Source organism: Anguilla rostrata, chromosome 4 (assembly GCF_018555375.3).
Source record: "Anguilla rostrata isolate EN2019 chromosome 4, ASM1855537v3, whole genome shotgun sequence".
NCBI lineage: Eukaryota > Metazoa > Chordata > Actinopteri > Anguilliformes > Anguillidae > Anguilla > Anguilla rostrata.
Window position 1 is genome coordinate 7,861,250 of NC_057936.1, and position 15,064 is coordinate 7,876,313.

A 15,064-nucleotide genomic window follows, 5' to 3' on the forward strand; every position below is an offset into this window, starting at 1 on the left:
TTTGGATAAAAGCGCCATATAAATGCAGTCCATTTACCATTTACAATAAAGAAAGAAACGGAGATGTTCGCAGACCACCGCTAAAGAGAAAGAATTACAATATCCCGTTGACAAAAACAGCCCACGGGACCATGACAAAACCCACTGCACAAGGGTGGCAGGAATTACCCACAATGCACGGCAATGCATTTCAAACTGCCACATCTTAAAATGGGTAATAAATATATATTTTTTTTAAATTGCATTCTGCTCCACTCAGCCCATGTATACAAGCACTCGCAACACAGGATAATGATGTGAGAGTCTGTGCAGTTCACTTTCAGAATGAATGAGGGTCACTGTTCGACTTCAGAATATTTATATGCATTATTAGGACCTCTGTGACCCCTCGTTGGAAGTTACACCCGCCCTCATATCCTTTCAGGAGTAATGACACACTGAATCCATAATGCATTTTCTTTTAATAAAGGTATCCCAGAAATACTTGTACATGACACAATTTGAAATACAATATCGTCCACTGTGGTCCATCGGTTATGACATCACGGTATATAAAAAATATAATGCACCCACATACGTACAAACAACAGACACGACCGGGCATCCATTATTTATACAGAGCATACTTCGGATGAAAAGAATCTGGCGTCAAGTAAGATGGATTGGCACTCAGTTTTAATAACCTGTCTGAATAACAACTTCAGAGCTGTACAACTTTCGAAATTTTATCCGCAGAAAAATAATCACTGAAATGAATATCAATTACCCCGGTACCCCAGCGCTGAAAGAGAGGAGCCTTCCCCTGGACTCCGGCCAATCGAAAGGCAGCTCTGCCTTCGCGTAATTGAACGAGTCTCCGGCACGGAACCAGAGGTGGAATGTCATATTAATGAATACCGGGAACCGAAATGGCAATAACTGTACTGAAAGCAACAAGTGCAGGCACACCATCCTCCCCCACCACCCCCACCACCCTCCCCCATCCCCCCTTTAAAAAAAAAACCTAATCAGACATTCTGAAGCTTCTACAGCCTCTCCTTCCTGTGGCATTTCCTCACCGTCTTCAGGGGAAAAAAAAGGCAAATCTCTCTGAACTTTGCAATTAAATTATCTACCTCCAGTAATTCACTCTGCAATTAAGTGTTATTTCATCTAGGCTGTGATCAGAATTTTTCTTTTTTTTTTTTTTTGAAAATTAATTTTTATTTATTATTATTTTTTTTAAACACCAGAGTAAATAAGAAACGGGGCGAATATGCGAAGCGAAGGCTATACCACCAGCATGTGGCTTATCCATTAATTAACATTTAGATAACACTGGGTCACGTATAAAAATTCTGGCCAGGCCTCGTTGCTTATAATTAGGCATGACTTGGCAGCCAGAGGAGACATCGGTGACTTTGAAAAGATGAATGACTGTTGGGCAGCGGCGACGGAATATGAGATGATGTTACAATGCAACGGCAAGGAAGGGAGAACGGCGATGCGAAACGCGCTCCATGGTCGCGACGTCTCGTGTGCGTTCGATTCAGAACGCAAACAGCGAGATTGAGCACCGAAGCCAGAGCGGCGGCCATTTCGAAACAGCTGCTCCCCCCCCCCGGCACTCTACAAAGCAACTTTTCAACTTGCGCTGTTTCCGTTTTTCCAGTTCACTGTCAGGAACGTTGGGCTTCAATCTGGCTCGAGGTCAGTCTGTTACTCTGACCAATCTGACCAATCGCAAGTGGCTAGTCGGCATGGCAATTCACCTGTGATGTCACCCAGTGAATTAAGCTTCACCCAAGAATATTTCAAGGTACCGAGGAAGGGCTGTGAGAGACAACTGCTTCTCCTCATTCCACTGAAAGATATACAGCAGTGCAGTGAAATGTGCCTGCGTCTCTCCATCAATATGTCACACCTATGCAAGACTTCACAGGCCCACTGTTTTCAAATCTCGTTTTAGATTCAGTGAAAATGGCCTTTTCCCGCATAAATATAACCAGCCATTTCGTACTTCTTTTTCTCTCTGGTATGTATTAAATGGCAAAACGACACACAACTTTAGATGGCTATACTTAGGAGGCCACATTTAATGACTGTTTGCTGTTCAAACGGTCAGTAATGCCTAATTTCTGATCTCAATGTAAGCAGTGTGACTGTAGTTAATACATTATTTAAAATACTCCTTTTCTTTGTGTTGCTATGATAATTGCATAAGATACCAGTTCCTCCACAGAGACCACTAATGTGCAAAGCTCAGCAAAGAGCCAATTAGACACACAAGTTAAATTGAGTGTTACACCCACAAAGGTTTTTCAACAAAAGCTTTTACACCCAACGTGGTTATATTTTAATGCCATAGCTCTGGATGTGAGTGCCAATTAAATTGCAGCTGTGCCAATGAAATTACAGCTGGATATATAATGTAGCCAATAACAGTCAACTATGTTTAAATTATGAATGCTTGGTCAGAATTTGTGATTTTCCCTTGACATATTTTTGTTGACGGCAATTCACCTGGGTATGAAAAGTAGAATTTTCTGTTAAATATTTACAGCCAAGGATGCACAGGGTTTCCTGTTGGCTTCTTCAAAAGGTGTCACCATGGTGACAAGATTAAACAGTCAATCATTTGCTCATGACCCAACGTAAAAACAATATTTAAAGGATTTAAGAGGCTGGTATGAGCAGGGTGTAATTCGAAAATCCCAGCAAAAATATCATGGTTTTGGGAGTAGTATCGTTATCAAAAACGGTGATAAAATACAAAAAATGATGAAATACAAAAAAAAAAAAAAAATAGCACATCAACCCCAATATTTTCACAACGGACAGGAAGCATGCCCTGGAAACCCTTACCCATTCTAGTCATCTGGAATTCTCCATTTCCTTTCAATTTTTCGATTCTTTTTCCCCTTTTCCTACCAGTTTGCAACCATGTTCCCTGCTGTGAATTTGAGGGAACACGGACGAGCCCAGGCCCTCCTCTGGACCGTGGGACGTCAGCCGCCATCTTACCACGCCATCTTACCACACCGCAGTCCATAAATCAGGCTCACGCCGGCTCGCCAGCAGGGGTCACTAGCGAGCAACGAAATGCCATGACTCAGACTTCACTGGTGCTAGCGCCAACTGTGCACTGCCCTGCAGGGCTGCCTGACACGGTCAAGTGCTAGCAGGATCCGGACCATCTGGATGGAATGGTGCGGTCAAAACCAGACCGCGGGTCCCCTCCACGCGCTAGAACAGCGCCTCGACAAGGAGAACCTCCGGCTTCAGTTAAAATCATAACGGGAACCGCCACAGGAAATTACTAGGGAAGCAGCCGACGAGTTGACGGTTTACCAACCGACATCGGAGAACTACACGGCACGGCGAATCGCTGCATACGAGCGTGTCGCTAGGTAACCGTGATCAAAGCCAGGAAAACGATTTTAAAAATCAATTAACTATGTTTGGACTTCTGAGGCAGCGCATTTCCAAATTAGAACATAGTTCAGGTTTAACTGATTACAAACACACTGAAAGACCTAAAGTGCCCAAGGCATATGTCAAAAACATATCGTGTACATACAGAAAATTCAGTTAGAAGAGAAATATAAATTCTTAGTTGCACTCAAGTGAGAGTCCATCACAGACAGGCACAAGTTCCCCCTCGCAATCAATTCACAACCAGCCTCTTTCATTTAACTGAATTCCATTTATATCTAACAACTACAAATATCTTCACCAGACACAACAGTAGCAAAAAAAACACTCTCCATATTACAGAAATTACTACTCCATTCACAGTCTTCCAGTATACCCAAATCCGGGCCTGAGATCATTTAAAATAAATTAGACCATCGTGTAATTTGGTAAACGACAAAATCAACACATATTTATATAAGCAATTCCAGATATTTATTAAGAATAGAATCATTCAGAGTAGCCACGGAAAACAAAGCTCAAACGACCACCTTTTTTCAATCGGTGCCTTTTCTGGAAGAGCCGTTGTCATTTATAAAAAGCACAACCCGCTGTCATTGCCTACAGAGCTGATTTTACTGGATTAGCCTCCCCCTCCCCCCCCCCCCCCCCCCCGCCCATACTAACTACAACAAATCAACCAACTAACTTTTCTATCTTAAGTAAATTCATTGACTGTGGAGAAAAGAGCAGAAAAAGTACAGCAAACCTTTGAGAAACCAGAAACGATGTCTGTGACCTTAAAACTTTAACATGCCTGTAACATCACAACATTACAGGCATTCAGCGGACAATCTTATCGAGAGCGACTTACACTTTTTACATATACATTGCATCCATTATTCAGCTGGATATGTACTGAAGCAATGCAGGTTAAGAACCTTGCTCAAGGGTACAACGGCAGTATCCTTCCACCGGGAATTGAACCTGTGACCTCCCGGTTACAAGACCAACTCCTTCCCCGTTTTACTACACCGCCACCACCATCAGCTTCATCAAAGCTGGGATCGTCACGTCTTCCGATTACAGGCAAGAGTTTCCGACTCTGCTCAGATTCATCCAGACGTTATTCTATCTATATGTAAATATATATATATTTTTTTAAAAACAGCAGTCCGTACAACGACGTCATGCGACTGTCACCTCACGAGCACGGGATCGGGTACGAACACTCCATGCCTCACCAACGGACCCGGGCCCGGGTCACATGCAGGACCAGGTACAGGACAGGGGCACGAGCAGGCACAAGTGGGTCACGAAAAAGCACAACGTAACAGTCATAGCAAACTGTCTCTCAGCTGACACATCTGCAGCTGTCTGTATACACGTACATATTACCTGAAACGCTTCCTGCAAATCTGGCCTCTGGATATATATATATATGTATAGTATATATACATAAATACAGGTGCACAGTTGCTCTTCTATATGTTTAAAATACCTCTCTCAGCAGATATCCTCGCACTCTGAGATGCATCAGAAATATTCTTTTCTTGCTCTCTAACACATTTCTTTAATAAGGCTTGTGGGTGTTGTGAAGTAAGATGAAACAGCGGGGGAAATTCAGTCACAGTACAGCAGAGAAGCAAGCCGCCAGGCCGGCCGGTGCATTCGCCTCGACTCGGGTTCGAAGACATTTCGTGCCGTCCTTTGTAGAGCGTCCGCTTCATTCTCCCGCTCACGCGTGGCGTGCGCGCGTCCCCGAGCCGACGTCGTCCTTTGGCATTCCCGCGAAAAGCAAAGACGGCCCGGCCGCGGCCGCCATCGAAGCGCGGCGCGTCTGCGCGAAGCGTCGTCGAACGGATTCAGAAAGCCCAGCCCGAGCCCCCGGATCGGGTCGTGTCTCGCTTTCGTTTGTGGAGTCCACGCCCCACACCGTGTCACGCGGCGCGACCGGAGACGCGCCACGAAGACGAGAGGCGGATGATAAGCAAAATGGCGCGCAGGCGGGGGGAAAAGTCGTTGGTCGGCGAGCTGCGGCGGGTTCCACGTGCCGCTTCTCTCCAGGAAGTCAAGTCTGCCAGGAACGTGACGGGTCTGGAGGTCTGCCTGCTGACTGGTGGGGGTAAGTAACCATGGGGAGGGGGGGAGGAGGGGGGAAGGGGGAGGGGGAATCATCGAGGGAACGCGCGTTGACATACGTGTGAATCATCACAGATTCTGCTCCTCTGCTACACAAAAAAAAAAATGTCCCGAAAAAAACCCCCCAAAAAACCCTGGAAACTAGAGCCCAGAGAGCAACTTGTGGAGGGGAACCTCCCTCTCCCCCAGCAGGGTGTCCCGCTTCAGGCTGGTGCCCTTGTTCACCACCTTGATCTTGACGGCCAGGCTCTTGACCTGCGCGGCGGGCACGGCGTCGAAGAAGAAGTCCTCGTTGAAGACGGGGTTGCGGCTGTTCTTGATGATGTTGCTGCGCTGCTTCTGCAGCTTGCCCGGGTTCAGGCAGAGCGACACGCAGCAGTTGATGCCCTTGACGTCGGCGAGCCGGTCGTACAGGTCCTCGGCGGCGAGCACGCGGATGCGCAGGCGGGCGGCGCCGGCGTCGTAGTCCACGCACAGCCGCACGGTGCCGCCGCGGTGCAGGTTGACCGTGTGCTCGCGCTGCGGCGCGTCCCGGGCCCCGCCGCCGGCCCCGCCCCGCCCGGAGGACCCGCGGGCGCGGCGCGGCACGCTGGGGCTGGGCTCGGCCGAGCTGCACTCGTCGGTGGAGAGCGAGGAGTGGCGGGCGAAGGAGCGCTTGGCGCGCGACACCTTGGCCTGCGTCTCGTGCGTGAAGATCTTGAGCAGCGACGCCGAGCGCGAGAGCAGCGGCGAGCCGAACGGCGAGGACTCGGCCGACGAGCAGGTGTCGCTCTCGCCGCCGCTGAAGTAGCGGTACGGGTTCATGTGCGACACGTTGCTCAGGTCGGCCGGGTTCAGGTGGTGGGCGTCGACCTCCGCGCCCCCACCGCCGCCGCCAACGCCCCCGGGGGACTTCCTGCGCTGGGCGTTGGGGGAGGTGACGGGGCTGGCGCCCGGGGGGGCGTGGTCGCTGTGGAACAGCGACTCCTTCCGGCGCGTGTGGGGGCTCTCCGTCAGCGTGGCGAAGCCGTAGGACGTCTGCGTCTTGGGCACGTAGGGCAGCGACATGGCCGTCTGGGACTGGGGGTCGGCGTTGGTGTCCCCGGCGACCACCTCGTCCGCGCTCTCGATCTGGATGATGTGGCGGTTGGCGGCCTTCAGGAGGCTGCGGGTGTCGCCCGCCAGCTTGCTGACCAGCCGCGGGCTGCGGGGGCTGCCGGGGGGCTTCTGGGCGCTGATGGCCTGCTCCGAGATGGAGCCCTGCATGCCGCCCTTGGGCCGGACCTCGGGGGGCTCCGCCTCCACGGGGCAGCACACCAGCTTGGGCGGGATGAAGAAGTCGGGGATCTTGTCGGGCGTCAGGACGTTGCTGTAGGCCGGCGCCGCCCGGCCCTGCTTCGCCTCCGCGGCCTCGCCCGGCCGGAGGGCGTTGCCCTCCACCGACCCGCGGATCTTGTCCAGCACCCACATCGTCCCGCTAGGGCTTCACTGGCGAGGAGCAGGGGGGGGGGGAGGGGGCCGTAGGAGGGGCCGGGCCGGGGCCGGGGCGGGGCGGCGAGAGAGGCGAAGCGTCCCTCTGCAAACACGAAAAACCAGGAGCAACAGGTTACCGCCAGCCTGCACGGGACGCGCAGTTCTCCTCCCAACCCTCCCCCCCCCCCACACCCCCCCCCCAGTTCCTCCCAAAGCCTTAAAGACACGGACGTTAGGCGCCGCTGCAACCTCCACCTGGAAAAAGAATAAACACGTCTGACGCTCATTTCTACGCAGGTGCTCCGGCGGCAGCGATGGCACTGCCTTCATTACAGCGTTTCTCCGAGCGATTAATTATCCTTTCTGATGTAATCACCGGGGCGCGGCGCACCAGGGTTGTGTACTGTAGCTACTTCCTGGCAACCAGGTTTTTCTTTTCTTTTTTTTTTTGTTGCAAACGGAGCGTGGAAAATGGAAATTTCCACGTACCGTTTTTTTTTTTTTTTAAAACCCACATTTACAGAAATGTGTCGCGTGCGTGGATGCTTCCTTAAAATATTTCTGATGCTGCTATTATTCTGTCAGCGTGGAGACCGTGTAAGTGAACGCGTGGGCTTCACAGTCTGTACCCCGTGAACTGCGGTCGACAGGCAACAGGGGCTAAATGAATTGGAGCATATTTCTGGCTTTCCGCAGAAGCAATTCAATAAAATTCAAACTGACCTTTTTTTTTTTTTTTTACTCTCCAACCGAACAAATCAACAGTGGATATTTTGAGCATCAGGAAATTATACTTCTAAAAAACGTCCTCGGCCCATTTCCACCGGTTTTGTGAATGCGTGCGGAGGAGGACCGTGCTGATCTAACAGTATCTACACAGCCGCAGTCAATGAACACCCAACCCTTCCACCCGAGTGTTTCCAATAGCGGAAGAGAAGAGCAATAAGACACCGGCATTAAAAAGGATGGGGGACATTTTGCGACCACCCAGCCAACTTGCAGTGCTGTTGCGCTGCAGCGCGCACATTCTCGCGTGGAGAGGTCCTCCGTGCGTTCGGGGAAAAAGCACAGAACCGCTCTGGTACAGCCGGTGGTGGGAGGGCACATGGCAGTCCCAAAGTTCTGGACGTCGCCCCAGCTCACGGGGCAGCAATCAGCGAGTCGACTGGACGCGCGTGATTGAAGTGACCGCGCGCCACGGTAACGTAAAACGACTGATCGGTCCTCTCCCCGTTTGCTCGCGCATCAAGTGAGCTATTATCAATCAAGTGAGAACAAAGTTTTTTTAAGCTCCTCGCCCTCAAACTAATTTTGCAATTCAATGTGGCTAATCAGGTCCAGACCAGGCTGTACAACACCGTGAGAATGAACAATAACATTAAAGACCTGAACGAGTACACAGAAAATAAAATGAGCATTTTTATTCAGCCAAATTAGCTATCAAAGGAGTTGACATGCTCAGTGCATCCACGCATTGGGTCCAGCTCCCACACGATCCAGAACCTGAGCACCTGCTCCACTTTAATATCCCATGTACCCAATAAGGCAGATCCCAGCTCACGCTCATCCCAAACACCTGCAGCTGGTCTCCAAATTCGGTACCCCCACACCACACTGTGTTCTCTCTACGTAGCAGCATTACTACATGTTCAAAACAGTTGTGTTAAAAACAAGACGACATATGTCAAATTTTTTAACACAGCTCCATGTCTAGTTAAGGCCAGCACAGTTTGTGTTACTTGCAACGCAGTGTGTGTTAAAAAGTCTCCCTATTGTAACACAAAAGTAGTAACTTTGACACTAAATGAGTTTGAAAGTAACACAAAAAGGGTGTTGGATATTGACACACCCTTTTTGAGAGCCTACTGGTCCTTGAATGGTCTGTGGTTAAAATAAACAAAACAAAAAAAAAAAATGTACCTGAGCGAGATCCTATGACAAGACATCTGAGAGGAACTGCCACGTCGTCTACGAGCCCAATTAGAGAAAGGCAATCAGACCAATCCCTGCACACCCTCGCCCCACCCTCACCCTCTCAAAACATATTTTCTGTCTGCTCCTTTCCACTCCCCCCCCACCCCAAACACCTCCTATGTCTGAACTGTAGAAGCCCCTCTGGTTACCTGTTGCACTGTGAGGCTAATTCACCTCCCTGCCTTCAGGCTACGTTTCAGTTCTCCTTTGCGCCTCCCTGCACCTCCCATGATCCTCCTCATCTCAGCTCATTTCATTAGCATCCCGCTTAGCGTCCCGTCTAATCACCACGGTCACGGCAGATGGGTAAGAAAAACAAAAAAAAAAACCTCCTTTCTTCTCCTCTTTATAGCCATAAGTTCATTATCTCGCGTCGTCCCCTTTAAAACACACCTGTGTAAACAATACCGGCGCCTCCCCCCCCCTCCCCCCACCGCTAATTTCCCGCTGTTGACGCCTCATTCAAAATGCACTCCATTTCACTTTGATCTTTTTTTTTTTTTTACAATAACCCGCGCGGAATCGCGTTCGGTCCGGTTGGCGTCGGATCGGTCGCACGCGCCCCACGCGGTTTTCGTCCGCCCGCCCTGCCCCGGCCCGGCGGGTTTGGCGGAGCCGCGAGACAGGGGCAGCAGGTCTGACCTTTCTCTCGGGCCGCCTCCACCCGCACCTGTCTCATCTGTCAGCGCGCTGTCAATTTGGCGAGTTAACAGTCGGGACTTGTGGCCCCTGAAGTTGGCGGAAGGAGAGCAGGAGACGCCATCAGGAAAAGATGGCCTGGCACGCGTGTGTGTCAGAGAACAGAGCGGAATGAACAGCTTTTCTCCTTCTACTCATCTGCCTGGACTGATTGCGGATCTGCCCTGGACAGCTCTCCCATTGACTGACTCCCTCCAGTGAAGAACCCTCCCACTGACTGACACCCATATGCCAAAGACTGCTCCCACTGACTGACTCTCTTATGCAAAGACTGCTTCCACTGACTGACTCTTATGTAGACTGCTTCCACAGACTGACTTTATTTAAAGACTACTTCCACTGACTGACTGTAGACCGCTTCCACAGACTGACTTTATTTAAAGACTGCTTCCACTGACTGACTCTCTTAATTAAAGACCGCTTCCACTGACTGACTCTCTTAATTAAAGACCGCTTCCACTGACTGACTCTCTTATTTAAAGCCTGCTACCTCTGACTGACTCTCTTATATAAACTGCTTCCACTGACTGACTCTTATGCAGACTGCTTCCACTGACTGACTCTCTTATGAAGACTGCTTCCACCAACTGACTCTCTTCTGTAAAGACTGCTTCCTTTGACTGACTCTTATGCAGGCTGATTCCACTGACTGACTCTCTTATGTAAAGACTACTTCTACTGACTGACTCACTTATATAAAGACTAATTCCACAGACTGACTCTCTTATGTAGACTTATTCCACTGACTGACTCTCTTATGTAAAGACTACTTCCACCGACTGACTCTCTTATGTAGACTGCTTCCACAGACTGACTTTATGTGAAGACTGCTTCCACCGACTGACTCTCTTATGAAGACTGCTTCCACCAACTGACTCTCTTCTGTAAAGACTGCTTCCCTTGACTGACTCTTATGCAGGCTGATTCCACTGACTGACTCTCTTATGTAAAGACTACTTCTACTGACTGACTCACTTATATAAAGACTAATTCCACAGACTGACTCTCTTATGTAGACTTATTCCACTGACTGACTCTCTTATGTAAAGACTACTTCCACCGACTGACTCTCTTATGTAGACTGCTTCCACAGACTGACTTTATGTAAAGACTACTTCCACCGACTGACTCTCTTATGTAGATTGCTTCCACAGACTGACTTCATGTGAAGACTGCTTCCACCGACTGACTCTCTTATGTAGACTGCTTCCACAGACTGACTTTATTTAAAGACTACTTCCACTGACTGACTCTCTTAATTAAAGACCGCTTCCACTGACTGACTCTCTTATTTAAAGCCTGCTATCTCTGAGTGACTCTCTCATATAAACTGCTTCCACTGACTGACTCTCTTATATAAACTGCTTCCACTGACTGACTCTCTTATATAAACTGCTTCCACTGACTGACTCTCTTAAGTAAAGACTGCTACATCTGACTGACTCTCTTATATAAACTGCTTCCACTGACTGACTCTCTTATGTAAAGACAGCTACGTCTGACTGACTCTCTTATCTAAACTGCTTCCACTGACTGACTCTCTTATGTAAAGACAGCAACGTCTGACTGACTCTCTTATATAAACTGCTTCCACTGACTGACTCTCTTATGTAAAGACAGCTACGTCTGACTGACTCTCTTATATAAACTGCTTCCACTGACGGACTCTCTTATGTAAAGACCGCTACGTCTGACTGACTCCCTTATGCAAAAACTGCTCACACTGACTAATTCTCTTATGTCAAGACTGCTCCCACTGACTGACTCTCTTATGCAAAGATTGGTTCCACTGACTGACTCTCTTATGTAAAGACTGCTACGTCTGACTGACTCTAATACATGAAGGGTATTTCTGCCGACTGACTGGACCCAAATGACCGCAGGTGTCATACAGCACGGCCCGGCTCTTTGTTCAGGCCCACGCTGTGACACCGGGGTAGTTGGACAGGTCAGACAAAATTGGCACTTGTGCTGCTAAATTGCTAATTAAACTCGCTATATGAAACCGCGCTGAAATGCTTCGTGACGAAGAGGCAATTACCGTGAACAGAACGAGGGAGAGGAAAATTGCACGTTGGCTAATGTTCTGTTTGCTACCAAGTATCAGCATTCTGCAAATTCTGAAGGCTACACTTTGAGCTCCCGGCACACAAAAAAAAGCCATTAAATCAGAGGCTCTAATCACATGTGCAGGCCATGAACAATGCCCTTCTGAACATCCTGTATGTGTTAGCTGGTAATGGGTTTGTCTTCACCAGAACCCCCTGAAATTACACCACCACCACCACTCTGTAGTACAGGAGTGCTATGCTATCGCAGCAAATGCCGTTTAAAGGCATACTATGCAGGAGTTTTACCTTGATGTTATAAATGTTATAAAATTCAAAATAAAATGTTCAATGTAGCTAGCTACTACAATGTCCGACGTGAAGAAGCCCAGATACAGCAAAGAAAAACAACAAGCTGACAGGCTTTGTTCAAGAACTAGAGCTAACCTTGGAATTGCTGTTCCTTGGTGGCGTCAGCTGAAGTTCGCCAAGGGCATAAAAAAGCGATGTGGAGTTGCCATGTTTTCTGTTGGACCTGCAAGTAACATTACCTCTAGCTACTCAGCTAGCTACGCTAGGTAGCTAGATGACCGGAGTTGGGTACTTGGGGTGAGTGGGGTGTGGTTTAAGATGGAGGAGGAGACTTCTTTGATTGTAAGCACAGGACCACAGCCAGGCTAAAAGACCCTGCATAGTATGCCTTCAAGTAAATGACACAGCCCAGTCTGTCTTTCTACATTTCTTCATATATATTTCCATCCGATCGTTCAGTTACATAACTTTTATTCAGTTCCCAATTTTCTGTAAATATGTCTTAAGGTAACCCTTCTGCCAAAGAGGGAACAGAGGCCAGTGAGGTTTATTTACAATATTTTACACTATTAACCCATTTGACAGCTTTACTGTGCCTGTTATAATTAATTGAAATTTACTCAAGGTGTGCACGGTTCCATATTGCAGGACACCAGAAGCCACACCATACGAAAAGGCAACTCCAGGTTTATTTCACCTTTCTGTCGAGGGGAGACAGTTTTGAGCATGGAATTACAAATTATGGATAGTTTGGCATTGGATATTTTTATCTTTTATATTACTTCACAGTCTTCTCTCACTAAAGCAGGACTTCTTGAAATCTGTAACTTCCTGGCATAGGTGACGTAGGCCGTTTCCCTCTGTCAGCGAATCATATATGCTTACTTAAAGCAGGAATTCAAATTTTTGGATTTCAACGGAAAACAGATTTGGAATTTGGTCTGTCTCTGCTCCCTTTGTCTTCCATGAGTTTTGATGTAGTGGAAAAAAACCTCATCCACCAAATTTGGACAAAGGCCAGCTTTCACTTCCATGAACCAATCTCGGTGCATTGTTCTGGTTCGGAGTGAGGACGGCTTTCAGAGGAGTGTCCCTGTCTTTCACGTGCCATAATCGCTGACTCTACGACCTGTCCATTGATTTCTTTGAATTAGCAAAAACAAACCATCAAATGCCACTCAAGTTTCCTGCCTCTATGGAGATAATATTCATAATGTTTGTGTGTGTGTGTGTGTACATATATATATATATATATATATATATATTTTTCTTTTTAACCGATAAAATGCATTATGGATTTTATTATGGATAAAATGCAAATGCGCTGTTAGGATTATGTCACCACTTGAAAAAGCAGGCTACTCAAATACAATTAGGGCATTTGTTCTTCGCACTACAGAACAATTTCGGAGAGAACGAGAACGAGGACGAGAAATGTAGACCACTACAAATAGCTCAGTTTAATGAGAACTCAAAAGCTTAATGCACTTGGGGAGGTGAAACTTCGGTACTACGCGGACTGCCATGATGCAAATAAATAATCCAGCACCAACTTTCGTAAGTTTTTTTTGGCGCACCCCGGAAAATTCATTTTACGGTTTATTTTTATTTATTTATTTTTTCTTTTACTAATAATCAGGTGAGGGCCATACACTCGCCGAAGCGAATAAGGGAACAAGAATATTGTGTCGGAGCTGCTGAAATTGAATTGTAATTGCGAAGCGGCTGCGGCACGAGGAGAATAATGCGCATTCATAAAATTAGCTCTCGATGCAACTCGAGTTCGAGCTGGACTCCAGACAACTACTCAGGCAAATGCAGAAAATAAGATGCATAGTTTACGATTTTATGCATTTTATCGGTTAAAAAGAAAATTAACAATTACATTCAATGGTACTGAACATTACAGTAAATATCCATGCTAATTAGAGTTAGGCTATGTAAAAAATAAAAATAAAAAACAAAGCGTTTTGAATGAATACCAACGTAAATGCGGCAATCATTATAAAGTGTCGCAGTTGACCGTTGAAATGAGTCTGTGAAACTGAATATCAGTAAATATTGGCAGAGTTGCCTGGCTGCCAACTTATTTCCCTACGCTGGAAACAAACAAAGTCTGGCTGACAATAATACAGTCGGCGGTACTGGTTTCAGCATGTATGTTAATAACGCGACATTTTGACCAACTGTAGGATATAGGTTACCGGAGCTTTAGTGAGCTAAGTGAAGATCGCTTGCAAAATGTGCAGGCTACGCTTGAAAAATATTTCAGCTCTACATCGTCTCGCTGTAATGAAGTCAAAATGTCTTCATATAAATAGACATGTAGAAGTTATTTCGATAAAAAAAATTCCCATTAAAAGTAGTAGTCGACTACGTCTGTGTTGAATTACTAAAAGTGTGTATACTTACTGCGGTTCTTGGCTGTTTGCTTTCTGGCAGAAGTCTAGGCTTCGGTAACAGGTGTCTTTCTCGGTCCTGGCCCCTTCTGCAGCCTCCTTTCCGAGAACTTATCACACTTCTACATGACAAAAGGCTTCAGTGCGTCTGCTGCACAATTTATACGCACACCCCGCTCGCGGCGTTCGAGTCAGCCAATAGCAGAGGTCCATTGGAGAACTGCCGTCGTTTTCGTCACCGCCATTGGAATTATCATCATGAACTCTAACGTGAAAAATGTCCCCACAGCTAAATCACGTCACTTCAAACGGATCCATCACATTTTCACCCGTGTGGAACCCCGACGCGCGCACGCGAAAATGGAAAGGTGGCACGAGATAAAGCGCCTAAATTGGGCATGCAATTGGCCCTGCGCCCTTTCCCCCGAGACACTGTAATGGATTATGGCAAAACAATTAGCCTTCAAAGTAATTAAAATACAATGACATGACGTCATGGCACAACCGGAAGTAATTTATTACCTCTTTACCTCTGAAGAGCTCTTGAGAGTTCTGTCTAGATGAGGTTTCATAAAGATATTCATCAACACAGTATCTACAGTATCTACTGCATCTCACTGTTAAATGTTCAGTGTTAATTCAACT

The 15,064-nt window shown here is 47.3% G+C and overlaps 1 protein-coding gene across 1 annotated transcript; it reads right to left on the reverse strand.

Annotated features, from left to right (window-relative positions):
* Window positions 1-1,166: 1,166 nt before the first annotated feature.
* Window positions 1,167-14,832, reverse strand: LOC135252378 (C2 calcium-dependent domain-containing protein 4C-like). The gene is made up of 2 exons (XM_064330365.1): window positions 14,433-14,832; window positions 1,167-7,090 (listed from the first exon to the last, which is right to left on the reverse strand). The coding sequence occupies exon 2, from the start codon at window positions 6,982-6,984 to the stop codon at window positions 5,677-5,679; it is 1,308 nt and encodes a 435-aa protein (XP_064186435.1). The 5' UTR covers window positions 6,985-7,090; window positions 14,433-14,832; the 3' UTR covers window positions 1,167-5,676.
* Between the last annotated feature and the right edge of the window lie 232 nt (window positions 14,833-15,064).